General features: G+C 33.6%; 1 protein-coding gene across 2 annotated transcripts in view; it reads left to right on the top strand.

Annotated features, from left to right (window-relative positions):
- The window catches only part of ARL6 (ADP ribosylation factor like GTPase 6), a 39731-nt gene extending 22369 nt beyond the window's left edge, over nt 1-17362 (top strand). The window contains exons 6-8 of one of the 2 annotated variants that reach the window (XM_042903327.1): nt 7256-7385; nt 11013-11068; nt 16834-17362. In XM_042903327.1, coding sequence (XP_042759261.1) covers nt 7256-7385; nt 11013-11068; nt 16834-16859 — 212 coding nt within the window. In that variant the 3' untranslated portion in view covers nt 16860-17362. Of the gene's footprint in view, nt 1-7255; nt 7386-9306; nt 9325-11012; nt 11069-16833 lie in introns of those variants that run through there. The other variant, XM_042903328.1, reaches the window with a different exon arrangement.
- The last annotated feature ends 4966 nt before the right edge of the window (nt 17363-22328 follow it).

Here is a 22328-nt window from a genome sequence, read left to right on the forward strand (position 1 = left end):
CAATATTGGTTTCAGGAGTAGAATTCAGTGATTCATCACTTATATTCAACACCCAGTGCTCATCACAAGTGCCTTCCTTAATACCCATCACCCATCTAGCCTATCTCCCACTCACCTCCCTCCATCAACCTTCATTTTTTCCTTTTAATACAAGCTTTTTATGTCCTCTCTAAGAAATCTGTGCCTACTGACTTAAGATTACTAACATGTTCTCCTATGCTTTCTTCTAGTAGCTTCATAGTTTCTGTTTTTATGTTTAGGCCTGAGACCCATCTTGAATTAATTTTTGCATTTTTTTTTACAGATATCCAATTACCCCAAAATACATTTGTTGGGGAAAAATTTTTTTCGCTGAATTACTTGTCAAAATCATTTGACTTTCATGCTTATTGAATATAATTTGTGTGTACGTGTGTGTCTGTTTCTGGACTCTGTATTCTGTTCCCCTGATCCCTTTTATGTGCTTTTGCATTGTCTTTATTACCATAGATGTATAATAAATCTTGAAGTCAGAATAAATCCTCTAATCCTGGTCTACTTCTTCAAGATGATTTTAGTAGTTTTAGGTGTTCTATATTTTTAAATGATGTTTAAAATCAGCTTATTAATTTTGTAAAACTGTGCTGGGATTTTATTTTGATCATATTTGGAGATAGTTGAGATCTTAACATTAGACTTAACATTGAATGTTCCAACTCATGGACATGGTATGTCACTTCATGTATTTATCCTTTTCTCAATTTCTCTATCTTTTATAGTTTTCTATGTAGGTCTTACACATCATTCATTCAACTTATCCATAAGTTTTTTTTTTTTTTTTCAAAGCTATTGTAAATAGTTTATTTTATTTCATATTCTAATGGTTCATTGCTAGTATGTGAAAATATTGATTTATATTATGGGAGGTTGTTAAATATACTTATTCTAGTAATTTTTCTCTAGATTTCTTAGAATTTTCTATGTATGAAGTTAACAACAAAAATTCTTCTTCCTTTTTAGTCTTTATGCCTTTTATTCTTTTTCTTGTCTTATTGCACTGGCTAGGACCTTCAGTACAATGTTGAATAGAAATGGTTAAGTCTTGGGGCGCCTGGGTGGCTCAGTTAGTTGAGCATCCGACTTCAGCTCAGGTCATGATCTCGTGGTTCATGAGTTCAGCCCCGCGTCAGGCTCTGTGCTGACATCTCAGAGCTGTCAGCACAGCGCTGTGCAAGATTCTGTGTCTTGCTCTCTCTCTGCTCCTCCCCTGCTCATGTTCTGTCTCTCTGTGTCTCAAAAATAAATAAAACATTAAAAAAAAATTTAAAAAAAAATGGTTAAGTCTTACCTTTTTCCTACTTTCTTCCTGCCCTAAATCCTGGTGTTTGCCACTCTTCCTTACTAATAAATGCCCTTTGTGACTACCCCCCCCCCCCAAATAGGGCACTTTCACCTGCATTAAAAACCTGGTCAGGTGGATATCCTTTCTCCTCAATGATTTCCTTAATGGCATCTGGAGACTGTCTGCTACCTTTTGGTTGGCAGAAGCTACTTCTCCTGTTATCTTGATACTTTTTAAGCCAAATCTCTTTCTAAAATTATCAGGCCATCTTTTACTTTAAAAAGAATTTTTAATGTTTTTATTTATTTTTGACAGAGAGAGATAGGAAGAGAGAGAGCGAGAGAGAGAGCAAGCATGAGTGGGGGAGGGGCAGAGAGAGAGGGAGACACAGAATTTGAAGCAGGCTCCAGGCTCCGAGCTGTCAGCACAGAGCCTGATGCAGGGCTTGAACTCATGGACTGCGAGATCATGACCTCAGCCGAAGTCAGACACTCAACCAACTGAGCCACCCAGGAGCCCCATCAGACTATCTTTTATTAGCACTAAATCCTCCACTTTCCTTTTGCTTTATGTTCACATAATAACTTCACTTTTTCTTGAATCATGTTAGAGTCTATAGGGATGCCTTTCTTATAGCAATCCTGCACTCACATAAAAGCTACATTTTCAATACAAGATGAAAAGGTATTTCATGAAATGTGCAAGGTTTTCATGCCTGCTGGCATAACTGCAGCAATGGCTTCATGAATTTCCTTTTCTTTTTTTTTATGTTGGTCCTTATAGTGGAATCATTTACCTTGAAATGTCAGGCATCCACAGATTCAGACCTCAATCTATGGTACATATCAAGCAATTCAACTTTTTCTTGTAACGTCATAACTTTTCTTTGCTTCTTTCATTTCCAGGATGACTGGTGGGACTTTGTAGGGGTGCCATATAATTCAAGGTTTACAGTATTGCACAAACTAAGGTGAAAAAATATGTGAGAACTGTAAGAGATAACTTTTACTGTGATACACGATTTACTGGAGAGAAGAATTCACATAGAGATGATTAGGGTCAAATAGCATTTTAAACAGATACTTTCAACACTTAAGCTCACTGCAACAGGTGCAGGAGATGACTTTGAAATTATCTCAGTGGTACAGTATGTGTTGCAGTTAATTTTATGCAGTTATGAATTAATACTGCATCTTTACATTTGTTTGCATATCTCTTAACTGAATGCTGCCATGTTTGGTCTATGTACATGTAAATTTTGATGAATTTTAACTTTTTATAATAGATTTGTATATCTTTTATGATATTAAATGATAAATTCATCTTGTATCTATATGTATCTTATGCATTCATGAGATACCTAACCTTTTCTTAATTTTTCTTCTATGTTTCTGGGCTACATGATTTGTTTACAGATTTTTGCAAATTGTTGGTGAATCTCCAAAAAATTTTCAATATATTTATTGAAAAAAAAAAAGGCATGTATAAGTGGACCTGCATAGTTCAAGCTCATGTTATTCACTAACTTTGTCATTCATCCATTGATAGACACTTATGTTGTTTCTGTGTCTTACTCCCATTCTTTGCATCCAACATTTTATCATTAAGTATGCTGCTCAGTAGGGTTTGCTTATATCTTTCCTTATTAGGTCAAGGAAATTTTCTGTTATTCCTAATTTTCCAAAAGGTTCCATCGTAAACTCATGTCATAGTTTACCAAATGCTTTTTCTACATCTATTGCAATGATAGTATGATTCACATATATTAAACCAAACTTACGTTTCTGGATTAAACCTCATTTGACTATTGATTATTAACCTCTTTATATATCATTGAATTGGATTTGCTGACACTTTGCTAAAGAGTTTTGTTTTTGTGCTCATGAGGTTTTTTGGTTTATACCTTTCTTAAAATGCTCTAGTCATCAAGGTTATAGAGGCCTCATAAAATGGGTTAGAAAGTATTTACTCTTTCTTTTTTTATTTTATTTTTTGGGTTGGATAGAGTTGGTATTATTTCTTCCCTAAGTGTTAGATAGAATATACCAATGAAGTCATCTGGGTTGGGATTTTGTGTGTGTGCAAGGAGTGTCAGGGAGTAGGGAGACTATGAATTATGAGTTAAATTTCCTAAAATGATATAAGTCTGTTAAAGTTTTGTATTTCTCCTTGGGTCACTTTTGGTAATTTATGACCATATTTTTAAATTTATCTCCATTGTCAGGTTTACTGGCATAAAACTGTTTATAATATCCTCTCACTATCCTTTTAATGTCTATAAGATCTATGTATCTTCCTTCATTTCTGATATTGATAATTTATGTTTCCTCAGTTTTTTCTTGCTCAATCTTTTAAACAGTGTATTGATTATATTAACTTTTTAAGAACTCTGGCTTTGTTAATTTCCTCTGATGGTTTGTCTTTTTAAAATTTTTGTTAATTTTTGTTCTTTGTTTTATTATGAAAATTCTATACTTACATTGTATTTCAGTGTTTATTACCTTTTTCAGTTGGAAACAATTTTTTTAAGTTTATTTATTTATTTTGAAAGAAAGAGAAAGCAGGTGAGGGACAGAGAGAGAGAGAGAGAGAATCTAAAGCTGAGTCAGGTCTGCCCAGAGCCTGATTCAGGGCTCGAACCCACAAACTGTGAGATCATGACCTGAGCCAAAACCAAGAGTTGGATGCTCAATAGACTGAGCCAGCCAGGCATCCCTACATGTCACAAATTTTGATATGTTTGTTTTATTATTTAAAGTATTTTCTAATTTACCTTGTGAATTCTTTTTTGACCCTTAGATTATTTATTATATTTAATATAATATAAATATATAAATATAAATTATATTTAATATAATATAAATATAAATATAAATTATATTTAATATATAAATATATATTAAAATATATAAATATAATAATATAATATAATATATATATTATAATAATATAATATATAATATATATATTAACATTACATGTATAATATATATATATTACCATTACATATATAATAATATATGGTATATATTTATAATATATAATATAAATATAAAATATATAAATATATAAATATAAATTATATTTAATTTCCCAAATATTTGAGAATTTTCGAGGTTTCTTTTTGTTATTGATTTCTAACTTAATTCCATTTGATGGAATAACATATTCTGTATGATTTCATCCTTAGGAATATATGGCCCAACGTATATGGTCTAGCTTGGTGACTCTTCCATCTGCAATTAAGTAAAATATGTATTTTGCTGTTGTTGGGTGAAGGGTCTGTAAATGTCAGTTGATAGATAGTGTTCACATCTTATACATTCTTAGTGATCTTTTTTGTCTATTCTATCAATTTCTGAGAGAGGGGCCTTGAAGTATCCACCTATGATTGTGGATTTCTTTATATTTCCCTTTAATACTGTCAAAGTTTGCATTATATATTTGGAAGCTTATTTATTAGATACATATGCATTTAATATTGTTTTGTCCTCTTGAGTAAACGATCAACACTTTTATAATTTTTAAATGCCTGCATTTTTCAGAGAGAGAGGGGCAAACTAAGAAACAGACTCTTAACTATAAAGAACTGATAGTTACCAGAAGGGAGGTAGGGGGGATGGGTTAAATAAGTGATAAGGATTAAGGAGTGTACTTGTGATGAGAACCAGGTGATGTATGAAGTGTGGTATCACTGTATTGTACACCTGAAACTGATATTTCACTGTATATTAATTAACAAACTTAAACAAAAACTTAAAAAACACTGACATAAAGCAAACTGCACAGAGAACAACAATAACCAAAAAATGCGGTCTTTTTCTTTAATACCCTTCATCTTGAACACTACTTTTTCTTTTTTTTTTTTTAATCTTTTTTTTTAACATTTATTTATTTTTGAGACAGAGAGAGACAGAGCATGAACGGGGGAGGGTCAGAGAGAGGGAGACACAGAATCTGAAACAGGCTCCAGGCTCTGAGCTGTCAGCACAGAGCCCAACGTGGGGCTTGAACTCACAGACCCCGAGATCATGACCTGAGCCAAAGTCGGCCGCTTAACCGACTGAGCCACCCAGGTGCCCCGAACACTACTTTTTCTGATAGTAGGGTAGCCATGTGCGTTTTCTTACATTTACATGTGTGCATAATGTTTTTCTATCCTTTTCCTCCCAGCTTGTTTGTGTCCTTATGTTCCAAGTGTGTTTCTTGTAAACATCATATAGATATGTCTAACTTCTTTTTATCCATTCTGACATTCTCTGTTCCAGGGTAAATTCTAGCTGGACTAAATATTTAAATGTAAAAATCACAACATTACAGCAGTAGAATAAACTATGGGAGAAGTATGGGAGAAGTTTAAAATAATTACAGGGCAAAAAAAATAAATAAATAAAATAAAATAAAATAAAATAAAATAAAATAAAATAAAATAAAATAAAATAAAATAAAATAAAATTACAGGGCAAGAGGAGACCTTTCTAACTATAACACAGAACCCAGAATCCTAAAAGAAAAGATTGATGAATTTTACTATTTAAAAAGTTTTGACTTAAAAGAAACCATGAGAAGTCAAAGGCAAATGTCAAGCAAGGGGAAATATTTGCAGTTTATATCATACCTAGAGGACTTTTTCTCTTACTACTTGTTGTGTTCCTACAAATCAATAAGAAAATAAAAACTTACTAGAAAAATGGGGAAAGGATAGGGTAAGATAGTTCATAAAAGACGAAATAGAAATATCCTTTGAATATATAGAAAAATTCTTGACCTTTCTCAAAACAAAGTAAACATATTCTGGTAGTACTTTTTACCTATCCCCTGTCATATAGAAAAGATCAACAAGTTTGATAACACTCTTGTGGCAAGGGCACTGGAAACATTAATTCTTATCCATTGTTGTTGAAGTATACATTGATACAATTTTTAAGGGAAAGCCTTTCAGTAATCACTGTCAAAATAGCAATTTACATATCCTTTCACCAGCAACTCTACTTCTCATATTTAACCTATAAACATGCTGGCTCATGTGCAAAATTTGCTGTGTACACTTTTATTCATTTCAGCATTGTTTATAGTTTTAAAAATTGGCAACAACACATATATCTCACTGGGAACAGATTATGCAAATTATGGCACATAGTACTAACAGACAGTATTCTGCAACTGTTAAAATAGTGAAGAAACTGCTCATTATGTACTGATATGGGATGGTCTTCAAGATATGAAATTAAGTGAAAATCAAAATATATAAAACTGAATAGTCTGCTACTATCTGTATAAAGAATAATGTATAATAATTGTTTGCAAATATTTCTAAAAAGATGCCAAGAAATAGGTAATATGGGTTAACTCTTCTAGAGAGGACAAGTGGATAGCCTGGGACAGGTGGGAGGGAGATTCTTTTGCTGTATACCATGTTGTGTCTTCTGAATTTTGAACTATTTAAAGGTGTTATCTATTCAAAACTGAAAATATTTCCAAAATTGTAACAAGGTAAAAAAATATCTTGTTAAAATATCCAGCTTGTTACCTGAAAACTGTGACTAAAATCTAAAATCAAGATGTAGTTTATCTTCTACTTCATTGAAGTTTGCCTCCTTTCTACTGACAATAAAAACAAAATATTTAATCCCTTTGCAAGTGCTGCTCAGTAGCTGCTTAACGAGCCCCAACTCCCACCTCACTCATCTTTGTTTTAAAGCTCCAACCAGAGGGCAGATAGTCTTAAGAAGAAAGGTTTTTTGTTTGTTTGTTTGTTTTTAATTCTCCTATCATTCAAATACATGCCTGACAGTACATGTCTTCAAATGTTTGTGTATGTTCGATATAGAAAGAAGAGGTTGGAAAACAGTTTTAGTGAATTTTAGTTTTAAGAATTTGGGGAGAAGGACCAAAAAGCTGGAGGTGTGATGATCGTCTTATTTTCTCTTTTAGATATTAAGCACCGCCGAATACCAATCTTATTCTTTGCAAACAAAATGGATCTTAGAGATTCAGTAACATCTGTGAAAGTGTCTCAACTGCTGTGTTTAGAGAACATCAAAGATAAACCATGGCACATTTGGTAAAGTTTTATATTTACTTTTCATTTTATCATTCTGAAAAAAATCTCTGAGCTTCAATTTTTCTTTGCCAAGCTTATCGTGTAAGTGACATAACATGATAGGATATAAGCTAGGGATTTTGTTGTATAGAATTCTGTCAGTGCAAGTGCTCATGAATATATTATTGTTAAAATATTTTCAAATCTTGGGGCACCCGGCTAACTCAGTTGGTGGAGCATGTGATTCTTCATCTTGGGGTTGTGAGTTTGAGTCCCACTTTGGGTGTAGAGATTATTTAACTAAGTAAGTCTTAGAAAAAAAAAAAAAAACTTTTAAAATCTTTTTAGGGATAGAAAAATATAAACCACTCTTTAAAAGAATAATTTAGCCCACTTACTCACCCCATTTCAACCACACTGATTTCCTTCTGCACATTGTATCAGCCATCTACAATCCCATAAGAACATTTGCACGTGTTACTCCTTTTATCCAAAATAATTTTCCTGACTTGCTATTATACCTCCTTCAGGAGAGAGACCCCTCCTGATAACCCTCCAGAATATTACTATATCTTACCTCTGTACCTTGTTTTTTCACACTTTGCTTTATATTTCTATTGCAATGTCTTATCTGGGTATTGCTTCTTTTATAGTCCGTCTTCTCATACTAGTGCATTAGCACCATGAGAGCTTGGATTTTATCAGTTTTATTCACTCTGTAACCCCTAGAATAATAATAGTGCCAGGCACTTAGTATGTACACAACAAAGTTTGGTTTATATGAGTATATAGAAATGGGAATAATAATTTCATTTGGACATACTAATAAAATTGAACTCTGCAATAATTAGTATCTGACATTATTATTCAGCGTTTATTTGGAAAGCGGTGTCTTATTGATACATTTAACTCCAGTGTGTCTTTCCTCCAAAATATTCCAATAAGGATTACCAGAAGTGATATATTAGTGTTTTAGTGCCAGCCTTACATTAATGTAAGCTTCCTTCTGTCCACCCACCTACCTTCTCCTGCTGCAAGATGTCCTTCTCTTTCCAGTTTCCCTTTTTTTAAAGAAGGTTTTTATGGAGAAAGGCCTAACAGAGGCAGAGAAATCTACTGCCTCTAGAAGGAGAAACAGAGTATGAACAAGGAGATAGTAGAGCTCAGAAAAGAATTTTTAGAACTAACCTTCGTTCTGAAAAAGGAATAGTATAAAAGAGAGTTTGAAAAAGCCCTTAAAATGCCTCAGTTACTCAGGGCCAACAGCATCTCTACCCAGGAGCAAAACACTGCATATCTTGAGTAAAACCTTACTTTGAAATCAGAGGGAGAGTCAATTTTACTAAATGTCTTTTGAGTTGGATTTGAGGTTCTGTGGTATTTTGTTGGTAAAGAAAGGAGGGATTTTAGGTAAAGAAATATCTTAAGCTAGAAACATTGTATTTCTTTAAATCATACCTAAATTGATAATATCTAAAGTAAAATAATTTTTAATTTTTGCATTGTATTAAGTGTTGGGACTGTTTTGATAGGAAGTACATTAAGAAATCTGTGTCTAAATTAGTAAAAGATATAGTCCTACTTTTAATTTTGGAATAGAAATTTACTTTGCAAATGGAAAAAATCTTTCTACTTAAAACAATCAGCGATTGAATTTTAATAGATTTATTTATTCAGTTGTGACACCTAAATATTTCTCACTGAGAGAAAAAGTAACATCCTGACATTGTAATGATGTGGAGTATTATATTGCCTGGTTCTATATTTTCTATATAACTTACAGAAGAAATTTATCTATAATATTGACTTCTTAATTCGAAAAATATCTCACTAAGTTCTAATTAGTGTTTCATTTGTTAAGTTTTTTTTTATTTTTTGCTATTTTCTTTAAAGCATGTAAAAAAATTGAAAATACAGTTATTTTTCTTTTCCTGTTTTACAGATAAAGGTAACACTCAATAATATGGAGATAAAATATGGTATCTCTCTTGCCTTAGGTACAAATAAATTTACTGGGCAATAAACAAGAGATTATAGAGAAACATAGCCTGGAAAATTATAGGAAAATTTCTGTGGTTTAATCATTGGTTTTCATCGTTGTACTAAACAGGTAGTCAACTCTGATTTTTCAGGGTTTGATTTTGTTAATATTCTTCTTGTGTGTTCTTTGACTAAGTCCCTGGTACAATATGTATTTGCTTATTTACTCTCTTTTGAGGGCAACAGATAATGAAACAGATAAATAAGTATATAAAATGTCAGCTGGAAGGATGAAGAAAAGTAAAGTAGGATAATAAGAGAGAGAATAATGAGAAGTGCTCTCTCTGCAAGATCTAATTGAAGTCAGGGTGCAATTCATGCGAAGGCTTGGAGGAATAGCTTTCCAGACAGAGAGACCAGCCAAGTGAAAAGTCTCTTAGGTGAGAATGTGCCTGGTGTGTTCCAGGAATAGCAAGAAGTCCAGGCTGGCTGGGACAGAAATCTAGGGGGAAATTATAGGAGATGGGGCCGTTGAGAAATAGCCAGGGACCATACCCCATTGGGCCTTGTAAGACATGGTAAAAACTTTGGCTTTTTTTCTAGTTATAGACCTGATGACGTGTTCAAAAGGAGAGGTAGAGTTCATACATTTGGGAATTATTAGGAAAAGATGCAAGGTTTTTAGTACAGTATTAACATCTCCAGTAAAGGGGGAAAGTTTTTCCATTGTATTATTTGTTTGGTTGGGACTATAGTCTTGTTTGGGACTATAGATGTGTGATAAAAATCAATACACTGATCTTTCTTGATTTAAGCATTTTAGTTACTGATGTTTTGCTACTGATACGGATAATTTATAATTTGCTTTGAATAATTATGTATCAATGCTGTTGGTTTCTTTCTATTTAAAAAATAATTCTATGATAAGTCATATTTGTAATCTAATAAGTAATGCCTTGGAAGTAATTTCTGATTTTATTAGCATCTAATTATTTTAGGTAGTTAGGTACATTTTTAAATCTTGCTTCAGCACAGTTAAAAGGAACCCTAATCATTCAGGAAATCTAATTGTTTATACTAAATGCTGTCAGTCCATGTCTTTGAAAAAGGTGATCTGATACTATAAAAATCCTCTGCCTTTTATTATGTTAGTCAATTTACCATCATTTTATAGATGCTAAAACTGAGACAGAGAGTTAAGTAATCAATCCAGGTTCCTGAAGCCAGTAGGTATAAGAGTATGATTGAAATCTGAGATTTTTTTATTCTGCCACTTCACCAAAGTTATAATCATAGGTTTATACCGTACAGATACCAAATTCCATTTCAAATAAAGCCATTCCATCATGTGGCTAAATTGTAACCGAAGTCAAACATTTCTAATAAATAAATGCTCTTGAGTCACTAGGACTGGGCAAAGTAGAATAATAATTTTTTAGTGATATACTTTTTCAAATGTCTATATAAATTATGAATAATTTTATCATGTCTTCTTCCTGAGCACTTAGACTTTTATTTCCTATGTATATTCAGTTTCAGTGCTTAATCAGCTTTGCTCAGATATGTTACTAGAATATAACAATTTGCCATATAGCAAAATTATAATTATTTATTCTTATGTTCTATGATGTAGTGAAATGGATATGTTTCTTATGGATTTTATTTCAGTGCTAGTGACGCCATAAAAGGAGAAGGATTGCAAGAAGGTGTAGACTGGCTTCAAGGTACATCACAAAACACTGTGCATTTTCAGCCTTTATTTCCATTCCATTCACATTTTTTTCCTCCTTTTACATTTCATTTTTGTTATATCATAGCCTTTCTCCCTCTTGTTTCCATTTATTTCTGCTGTCAGAAAAAACAATACAGTAAGTATCCAGTACCTTGCTACATTTACTTCTATTACATTTTTCTAAAGGGTTTATTTAAATAAAGTATTTGCATCTTTACAATTCAATATATATGATAACTCTAGAAAATAATTATAATTTATGGCAACAAATTTCTATCATATCTAGTAATAGAAGCACACTTGAAATTTGGGACAAATTTTAGGCCTTACTGTCAATATTTAAAAAGTAAGTTTGCATGGCATATATCTTTTAAGAATCATGCTGAATTCTATGTATAGCTCCATTTATACATAGCATGTTTATACAACTCTTTTTTTTTTTTTTTTGAGGTGGGGAGGGCAGAGAGAGAGAGACAAGAGAATCCCAAGCAGGCTCTGCAGTGTCAGCGCAGAGCCTGACATGGGGCTTGAACTCACGAACCTGTGAGATCATGACCTGAGCTGAAATCAGGAGTCAGACACTTAACCGCCCAGGCACCCTTACACAATTTTTAATACTCATTTAGTGTTATAAATACTGGTATTGTATTGATGTTTTATATATTGCAATTTTGTTATTCATCAAAATAGCTGTCATAGGTTGGTACAGGCTTACTGTATGAAGGAATAAATTAACATCTAGCATTTCCTCTAAGATTACACTGTTTACTAACCACAGGAATGGCTTAAAGAAGTGACCCACGCAGAGCAATGGGTGTGAATAAAACCAAGTTTTGTAGGTCTTTTTTATTACGGGACCCTGAGAGTCAGGCCAAAAATTGTCCATTTGTGAGTAGAGCTGAGGATCATTCCTATCAGGAATCTCCCTGCCCTGAGCAAGGGTGAATGACAAAATATTCTTAATTCTAGTTGTAGTCTTGTGGCTATAAATTTAATTTCTTCTACACTAACCCTTTAATACCAGTTATGTGTGATTTTGTTTTTTCTTATTCATGTCCTCATGAATCTAAGAATAGGCTGCTTGCCCATACAGAAAGAGACCTTTCTCTGGTTCAGAGTACTAAATGTACATCTGATAAATATTTTTATGTGTTATTAGTAAAGTATGGTATTAAGTAAAGTGCACAGACTGTCTTTTTTTCTGTCTTGTATTTGTGTAGACATCATGACATTTACCATTAAACTACAAAGAATATTATAGTCATATTTTACAATTAAGTAAAACATAATTGAGAACCTCTCATGGTTCGCAGAATAACTGGAATTTTTCTGTGAACACACCAACTTAGTTTCTTAGATTGCGATAAAGAAGTGGTTTACACTTCTGATGATTTAATGGGACTGATTCCCACGTAAAACAGATTACAGAGCAACATTCTACAGAAGACGCCAGAAGCATGTTTTCAGCCTTGATTTCTTACTTTACAAGTGTTTATTGCTCACAGTGAAGTTATAGCACAGAGAGAAACCCTACTATTGCTCATAAAATCATAGTATTGAAAACAGGTTGATAAATTATAGTTCTCTCTCTTTTTTTTTTTTTTTTTTTCCGGTTTATATTGTCTGCAATAATGATGCCACTAGGTGTCAGTAACGATCCAACATCGCAGTGCCACTTGCCAACTCTGGTCTAATTACCTAATTTTTGTGTCTTTGATTTTTCTGACTCATAATCTCCGCATCTTACCTCCCTTTTTGTACGGAGAATACACTATTGGAAATAGTATTATGTCTTTGTGTTACCGTATTATTTTATATAACATTTATAGCAGTTTTCTGTGAGCAGTTTCCCTATTGTATGTAGGGACCATGAATAGTAATGAAAAGCATTTGGGCTTTTGAGTCTAGCAGATTTATTCTACTACTTATTAACTAATTATTAACAATCATATATTATTTTCTTGTGAATATAATTTTGTCATCTATACAATTAAAAAGTAAAAGTCAAAAATTGTATGGGTTAAATGAAACACTCTGTTAAAGTGCCTAGCATAAGAAAAAAACCAATGAATGTTAAATTTACCCTTTCACCTAACTACTCTCTATTTATGAGAGGAAGAAACTTAATACCTAGATTAAAAATTGTATGGGGCTCCTGGGTGGCTCAGTTGGTTGAACGTCCGACTTCAGCTCAGGTCGTGATCTCACAATCCATGAGTTCGAGTCCCGTGTCAGGCTCTGTGCTGACAGCTCAGAGCCTGGAGCCTGCTTCAGATTCTGTGTCTCCCTCTCTCTCTGCCCCTCCCCTGCTCATGCCCTGTCTCTCTCTGTCTCAAAATTAAATAAAAACATTAAAAAATTAAAAAAAAATTGTAATCAGCTTGGTTATGAATAGGAGATCCTTTTTTTCATCTTTCCTGATGATAGTAAATAGCTTATTACCTTTTGATTCTCCTACTATCTCTCTGGATTTAAAAAGAGGTAAAAACCTATTTTGCAAATTAGGTAGCAGTTAATATTGGAGACTAGTCTGTGCCTATAGCTGTTAATTTATTAGCCAAACTTATTTTTATGTAAATTTAACTGTGAAGGATAGATATTCTGCATTTATATCTCTTCATTTTGCTTCCAGAATTCTGAAATTTCCTAGCATGATAAACAAGAAAGCCTCTGGTTCATTTTAATGAACAATTTAATCTTATTATTTTAAGGTTGAAAAATTTTGAGTAAAATATTAAATGACATATTTTGTGCCATGATTCCATTCTCTTTTGGAAGGATTCTCAATAATTATATATGTATTACAGCCCAAAGACAAGAACTCCTGAGTAGACTATGAAGTATTTTTTAAAACCATCAAAGAATATATAGAAACCATTGCAGAGGTATCAGTTGTTTTCTAGCTCTGAAACTTTCAAATGAGATATTTATAAAAAGAAATTTTTCCGCATGACTAATGAAATGTACTTATTTTATCACTTTATCTGTATTGAAAAATTAATGCTTCCAAACTTTTAATATAAGACTTTTATAAACTATGCATATGGGTATTCCCATGAAAGATGGAGGAATGAACACATACTTAGTTTCTTCCCCTTCTCAAATCTCACTAACAGAAAGGGGACTTTTGTTTAAAGACATTAACCCACAAGGGCAAAAAACTGGAAGTGACAAAGATGTCAACCAAATTTTGAAAGCTGGATGCCTGATGCATGTTGAATGACTTAACAGACCTGAGAAAGGTGAATTCTGAACCAGCACTGAGGACAGCTGGAAAGCATCCCAATTTACATTTCAGATCCCCTCAAAGGCTTATTGATGGAAAGTGGAACTAAGGATGAGGTGAGGCTGAAAAGAGAAAACAGTTATATTTTCTTGCCCCCACAAAAGACTGAAGGTTCATTCTTGCAGAGAGTCAAACAATATCTTGACTGGGGAACACCAAGCACAACTCTGTGTGGCAGAGCTGATCTGAAAATGAGGAGTGATACCAAATATTGTAATCCTCGTCTTCCTTCTCCTACTTCTCCCAGAAGACACCAGCAGTAGGCAGGATATAAAAAGTCATCTTTGAGGAGTAAGACCAGCCAGAGAAAGACCTACAAGTATTAACATCAAAGATTTCCAAGAAAATGGCTTAGCTAGCTACACTAGAATAAAGACCACATTTGACAAGTCTCACACACATATTGAAACTTCAGTCAGCTTTATAGTGTTCACTCATACTTATGAGAAGGTGACAAAGGATCACCAGGCATTTGAGGACCTAAACATTATAAGTTATGGAACATTAACAAACAAAAAACAGATCGGTGGAAGTAGAATTTAATTTTTTTTAAAGATTTATTTGTTTTTGAGAGAAAACAAATAAGAGAGAGAGAGAGAGCAGAGCACAAGTAGGGTAAGGGCAGAGAGAGAGGGAGACACAGAATCCAAAGCAGTCTCCAGACTCTGAGCTGTGAGCACAGAGCCCTACGTCAGGCTAGAACTCACGGACTGAGAGATCATGACCTGAGCCGAAGTCAGACACTTAACCAACTGAGCCACCCAGGTGCCCCAGGAGAACATTTCAAAAAACTATTAGACTATCCTTAAAGGGATAAGAAAAGGTATTACTTTTTATTTAGGGAAAACATTTCAAAAAATGTATTAGAGTATCCTCAAAGGGATAAGGAAAGGTATTACTTTCATGACTATGACCAGGATACTACTTGAAAAGGACCAAAGGAAAAAAAAAACAAGTTTTTGGAAAATATTAGAAGAAATTGAAAAGTCAATAAAAAGAAGATAAAATAGAAGCGTTCTCTCAGAAAGTGGAGCAAAAAGATAAAAAATATCGGAAAGAAAAAAAAAGGCTCCATATCCAAATAATAGGAGTTTTAGAATGAACAAAGGGAGAAGAAAGAGGGAGAAAAATCATCAAATAAATCACCAAACAGTGTTTTCTAGAACTAAATGATGAGTTTTTAGTTCAAAGGCCTCTTGAGAGCCCAATGCAGTGGATGAAAATATTCCCACACCAAGGCTCATCATTACTTAATTTCGACACTGAAGACAATGGAAGATCCTACCAGCTTCCTGGGAAGAAAATAAGAAGTTTCATGTAAAGGATAAGGAAGCAGAAATAGCATCAGACTTGTAAACATCAGTATTTGGAAGCTGTGAAATATTGGGCAATGCCTGGAAAAGTCCAAGGGGAAAATAAGAGAACTGTATGCTCAGGCAGTATCATTGTATTGTGATTGTAGCATTAAGACATATTCAGCCATGCACAGTCTCAAGAATGTACCTCTGTACTTCTTACTGAGGCGGCCATTGAGAGATATACTCTTAAAAAACAAGGGAATAAACCAAGATGAGAAAATAAGAGACCACGAAACAGGAATAAGAGTATGTGGGATGGATCCTCAGGATGATAATGAAAGATAATGAAATCCTAGAATGATAATGAAAGATCTCATATCAAGATAACTGGGCAAGCACAGAGAACAACTTGTCCAGATTAGAGTTTTGGAAGACTCTAAGATTTCTTCAAGAAAGTGAAATTCATAGGCTATGTAATTCAAAATAATTTCATAATACGAATGAAATTCATAGGCTATGTAATGGTGTTTCATTACTCCACACTTAAACAGTGTGGGAGTAGTGGGATTGAATTTATGTTAAGTACTTTAAAAAATTAAGCAGATAGGCAGGGTTGGAGAATGAGGAACAATTATTAAAATGGAGAAAACAAAATGTAAAAGAAAGAAAGAGTAACAGGGAAGGGGGTACAACCTGTCTCAGTTGTTAATAGCGTTTACCTAGTCATACTGATGACTATATTAATATGGTAGAAAAATGGGAGTAATGGAAGTATAATGAGGGTTGCAGAGGAGCAGGGTAGAGAAGTATGTGAGAACTGAAGCCTCATATTACATTGAAGGAACTGATATTTTAAGAAGAAGAATAAAAGTATATTTAGAGATACAGAGCTAAATCTCCTAACAGGGAGTTAGAAGCAGTTACTTGTGAAGAGAGAAAGAAGAGATGAGGCAAGGGACTCCTAGTTTTCATACAAGCCTTAGAGAACTAGTTGACTCTTAACCATGTGTATGTGCAATGACAAAAACAAAAACTACAGTATGTTTGTGCTTTTAAAAAAACTGGTGTGTGCATACGTTTCTACAGTGTTTTTATAGATTTATTTTGGATTACTTTAGAAAATGGATCTTGCCTGTGGAGACTGATAATTTTTTATTTGGTTTTTATTATCAGATCAGATCCAGGCTGTGAAGACCTGAAAAGATAGTATTTGGAAACTTCAACAATTTTCAATTCAAGGAATGTATCTTAAGGCAAACTGAATACTTCAAATTTTTAAAAGATGTTTGTGCATCTAAGAATACTTTATAATCTTCCGCTTGCATTTATGGACTCTGAATGAGCTTTTTAAGAACATAGGACTGCAGGTATGCTATTCTGACCATTAATTATATTAAAATTGAATCTTTCCCCAGAAGGGCTCTTTCCACAGGATTACCAACTTCTTGGTAAAGGTCTACATTTGATTGTAATTAGAATGTTTAAAGTCAGAGTTATAAGCCATCTCAATATCTCATCATGATTTATAATATCTTTAATGCATTTTATTTTTTAAATTGTCTTCTAAAAATTTAGTTTACGATATGACTTTGTAGTACGATTGTGCTTGGAAGAACTTTATTTATAAGGGACCATGGGTAATTAATATATACATAACATTTTTACTATATGTCACTGTCAATAAAACATTATATGCAATATACCAACTAGTGTGCTTTGTTTATGCTGAAAAGATTAATGCTGTGTTAACTTAATATTTAGTGTTTTAATGTCAAGCATTTGTAAATTATCTGAGACCAAGTGAAGCTGAATTTATCCATCCAGTGAATATGTATTGAACCTCTCTGCACCTACTCTAGTTTGTCATTGTCCTAGGCAAAGGTGATACAAGGTAAATAAGATATATTCTTTATCTTTAGAGAACTTAAAATTTAATGAGGGAGAATTTGAGGACCTTTTCATACATAGTATCTAACTTTATTTCATTGGCTAAATGAATATATTGCATTTTAATATTAAGAGGTATAAAAATGAATTAGTGCAATTCTTCAATAATTATTTTAGTGGACTTCTTGTTTCTTTCTTTAAAATGCCTCCAGTTGCCAGAGCACTTTGTTAAAGTAGATTGTGACTCACCAAACAATGTTTTTCCTGAGCATAAGCTGCTAAAAATGTTTAGAATTTTAGACACATGCCAGGCATCTACTCTATGCAAATTTTGTTAGTTCTCAAAACTTAAAGACCACTTATAATTGTGAACTCTAAATAGAAGCTTTCATTTTAAATTAACCACTAGAAAATAGTATATAGAGCAATGATATCAATCCTGAAAAATACTGCATATAAAAAAAAACTGCAGTATATAACGTGTAACATCTTAAACATCCTTAGGTGTAAAAATGATAAAAATAGGAGGCAAAAGGTAAGTAAATACAGGTGTGTTATAGTAACTATGATTGTGGTATGTCTCATAGAAATTTGAATAAAGTAATTTTAAAGCCACAGTAAACATTCTGTAATCCAGTTTCTTTTAGCCCAGAAATACTAGTGGTTTGGATTTGGAAAATTGAAAGTTATCCAAAATATTCTAATACTCCATCATTTTAGCTTGCCAGCCTCTCATAAATTGTTTTGATGAGGATACAAAGTGAGATTCTGAGTAATGTAGAGTTGCCTGAAATGTAAAAAGAAGATGATGAAAACACCGAATGTAGTTTAACAAAATACTTACTACATGCTGTGTTTAGGAGAATAGGAGAATGGAGAAGGGGTATGTTAGAATTCAAATCCTCATTCACCATAACATAATAATAGCAATAATAATAGCTATCACTCTATGAATGCTTTATTTTAAGCTAGATATTATTACACTTACTGGATCTTAAAGTATTTAATTCTCAACAATAACCTCGTATGGTAGGTTTTATCATTTGTTTTATAGACAAGGAAACTGAGACCTAAAAAAATTACTTGCTAAATGTCACTGGTAACTGATGGTGCTAGGATTTAGGACCAAACCGTCTGTTTAAGACAGATGAATTTGAGAGATAATGAGGCGCCTGGGTGGCTCAGTCAGTTAAGCATCTGACTTCGGCTCGCATCATGATCTCACAGTTCATGAGTTTGAGCCCCGCGTTGGGCTCTGTGCTGACAGTGCGGAGTCTGCTTTGAGTTCTGTGTCTCCCTCTCTGTCTGCCCCTCCCCTGCTCGCTCTCTCTCTCTCTCTGTCTCTCAAAAATAAATAAACATTAAAAAATTTTTAAAGGAGTATTACAGATATTAGAAATATAGAGGTATCTGCCATGATAGCTAAAAGGATTGAAAAGATTCTCATTGGGGTGGGAGACCAGGGTGGGGTGGGGAGGTCAGAGAATAGCGATTACTGTTATGTTTTGTTTTTTAATTTTTACAGTTTTAAGTCTGTAAACACTTCAGATTTTAAACTCTGGGCCTAAATGATTGATGAAAATAATTTTTAAAACTATGTTGATACTAATTAGTATTCCACAAACTACAGTAACTCACACCTGTGTAAATATTTAGAAGTACTGCCTTTTTCTTAACCCATGATCTCCAAATCTAGTTTATACTCTATAAACATCTATTCTACTCTACATTTTCATGTGAAGACTATGTAGAAGCACATTGGGCTGTAGTAGTTACAGGATGTCATGGAAATGTGTGGAAGCTGAGTTTATTGCATTTGTGTTCTAACATAGTGTACAATTAAATTTTATTGCATTAAAGCTCAAGCAAGTGTTTTTTTTTCATGTTTAACATCACTTTGTTACAAAGCTTAATTCATTAAGCTCTACATTTCAATATAAACATTTCATAAAATGTTCAAAACTTACCCTGTTGTATGTTTTGCATTTAAATATGTGTGGCTCTTGGCGCCTGGGTGGCTCAGTCGGTTAAGTGTCCGACTTCAGCTCAGGTCATGATCTCATGGTTCGTGAGTTCGAGCCCCTCATCAGGCTCTGTGATGACAGCTCAAAGCCTGGAGCCTATGTCTCCCTCTCTCTCTGCCCCTCCCCTGCTCACACTCTGTCTCTCTCTCCCCCAGAAATAAATCAACATTAAAAAAAGGAAATAAATATATCTGGCTCTATTCAACCTGTGCCTTGTAAATCACAAGAGCTGAGTTTTATAGATTTGTTTTTCATTTATGGGTTGTCTGCTAAAAATTGTGAATTATTTCTTGATAAGTTATTTTTTTCTTTGGAATTTTTGTCATAGTACATTGTGATTTCCATAAATATATTCAATTACTCTTAACAATACTTAAGGCAAATACTTCCTGTGTGAATGTTCTAGCATTTTAACTATGCTTATTTTCTGCTTTCTGATTATTCTCTTCTTATTTAAAAACATAGGGGCACCTGGGTGGCTCAGTCAGGTTAAGCAGCCAATTCTTGGTGTTGGATCAGGTCATGATCTCACAGTTTGTGGGTTTGAGCCCCACATCTGGCTCTGTGCTGACAGTGTGGAGTCTGCTTGGGATTTTCTCTCTTTCCCTCTCTCTGCCCCTCCTGTGTGCTCTCTCCCTCCCTCAAAATAAATAATTTTTTTTAAAAAAGCATAAATAGGGGCGCCTGGGTGGCGTAGTCGGTTAAGCGTCCGACTTCAGCCAGGTCACGATCTCGCGGTCCGTGAGTTCGAGCCCCGCGTCAGGCTCTGGGCTGATGGCTCGGAGCCTGGAGCCTGTTTCCGATTCTGTGTCTCCCTCTCTCTCTGCCCCTCACCTGTTCATGCTCTGTCTCTCTCTGTCCCAAAAATAAATAAAAAACGTTGAAAAAAAAAATTTAAAAAAAAAAAATAAATAAAAAATAAAAAAGCATAAATAAAACATTAAATGTTCATTTAAATGGCTTTAAAATAGGTTTGTCCATTTCTGTGTGGAGAAATACTATAATAATAGAAAATTGTTTATTATGTTTAATTGAATGTTTCATGTAACTTAGTTATTATATTTTCATAGTGAATCTTTCTCATTAAGGATGTTCCTGATGGGGCTTGCAAAGAACTGCCTCAGGACCATTACTTACTCTCCCTTCTGGTTACTCAATTTTAATGCCACTCTTGGACATTTTATTAACATGCAATGTTAAACTTTTTCTGGTGATTTAGAATAAACCAAGAGGGGCAAATTAAATCCTTCTCCAAATTTGAAATCACTAACTAATGCTATACAAGTCACAAAAAAAAAATGGGTATTTTGCAAACAAAATTTGGTTAAATATATAGTACTTCCTATATATCTTAGATATATAGAACTTCCTAAACACTTTACATATATTAATTCATTTAATCCTCATGACAATGCTGTGAAGTAAATGTTATTTTCTCTGTTACATAGATCAGGTGTCAGCAAACTACCAGTCTGGTTTTGTATGGCCCTTGAGCTAATAATTTTATATTTTTAAAGGATTAATTAAGGGAAGAAAAAGGAACAACAGATACTGTAATGTGGCCCACAATGCATAAAATTATTTACTGTCTGGGGCTTTACATAAAAACTGTCAGTTCCTGTTGTAGTGCAAATAAACAGAGGACCCTAAATTTTGAGTCTAGACAATCTGGTTTCAAAATCTACATTCTTAACCTCTGTGAGATTTGTCAAAAAGCTAAATATTATTCTAAAATGGAATAAAACAATTACAAATTTTTTCCTAAATAATTATATTAAAGATGAAAAATTAGATTCAGATGCCTAAAAAGTAATGCTCTTTGAAATCTCTGCTGCCTCCCCCTCCCCCCAGTAAGATAGATGTCCTGACCTAAAGTTTTTTTCCTTCCTTTTCTTTAAATGAGTGGCAACAGCGGCACCTGGGTGACTCAGTCATTAAGTGTCCAACTCTTGATTTCAGCTCAGGTCATGATCTCATGGTCTTGAGACCAAGCCCTACATCAGGCTCCTCTCTGGGCATGGAGTCTGCTTAAGATTCTCTCTTCCTCTCCCTCTACTCTTCCGCCATTCACTCACACACTCTCTAAACAAATAAATAAATGAGTGGCAACAGGTTGTGCAGATTCTGAAACATCAGACTTGTTAATATTTTAAAGGATAACCACACTCACAGATTATCCCCAAGAATTTGGCTTGGACTTCCAGACCTCCCAGTGACATTCATCAATATTTTGATGTAAATGATAACTAGTGTTGATAGTCTTGAAATATATATGGTAAAATGTGGAAACATTTATAATTCAATTTGTGGATGTGCATTTTAAGTGACCACAAGTAATAATGAAAGCGAAAAATATTAATTAGTTATGCCCCCATGTTCAAAATTTTTGCCATGTGACTGGTGATATAGCATATATCCATAAAGGATAAGGCCCCGAAATTAGTGTCTCTTTCTCTTCCTCTCTCATTCTCTTTTATTTTCTCTTGGAAAAGGTTATAAATTCTTTCAAGTATTTTATGAAATACCTTACTGTAGTAAACTATTTCTGAGATAGGTTTATGCTTCTTCCAATTAAATGTAATCATTAACGTTGGCAGTTAAAGCTAATTTCACATTCAAGCTCTATCTTAGGCTTAGTGTACTGTGTGTGTGTGTGTGTGCACACACCATCCTAAGGTCATAGGAAGTTACGCTTCACTCACTGGTGATCATTAGCTTTTCTCCTTGGGCTTTCTTAGGCAAATTTATAGATGAATC

This window comes from Panthera leo, chromosome C2 (genome assembly GCF_018350215.1).
Source record: "Panthera leo isolate Ple1 chromosome C2, P.leo_Ple1_pat1.1, whole genome shotgun sequence".
In the NCBI taxonomy this organism is placed as follows: domain Eukaryota; kingdom Metazoa; phylum Chordata; class Mammalia; order Carnivora; family Felidae; genus Panthera; species Panthera leo.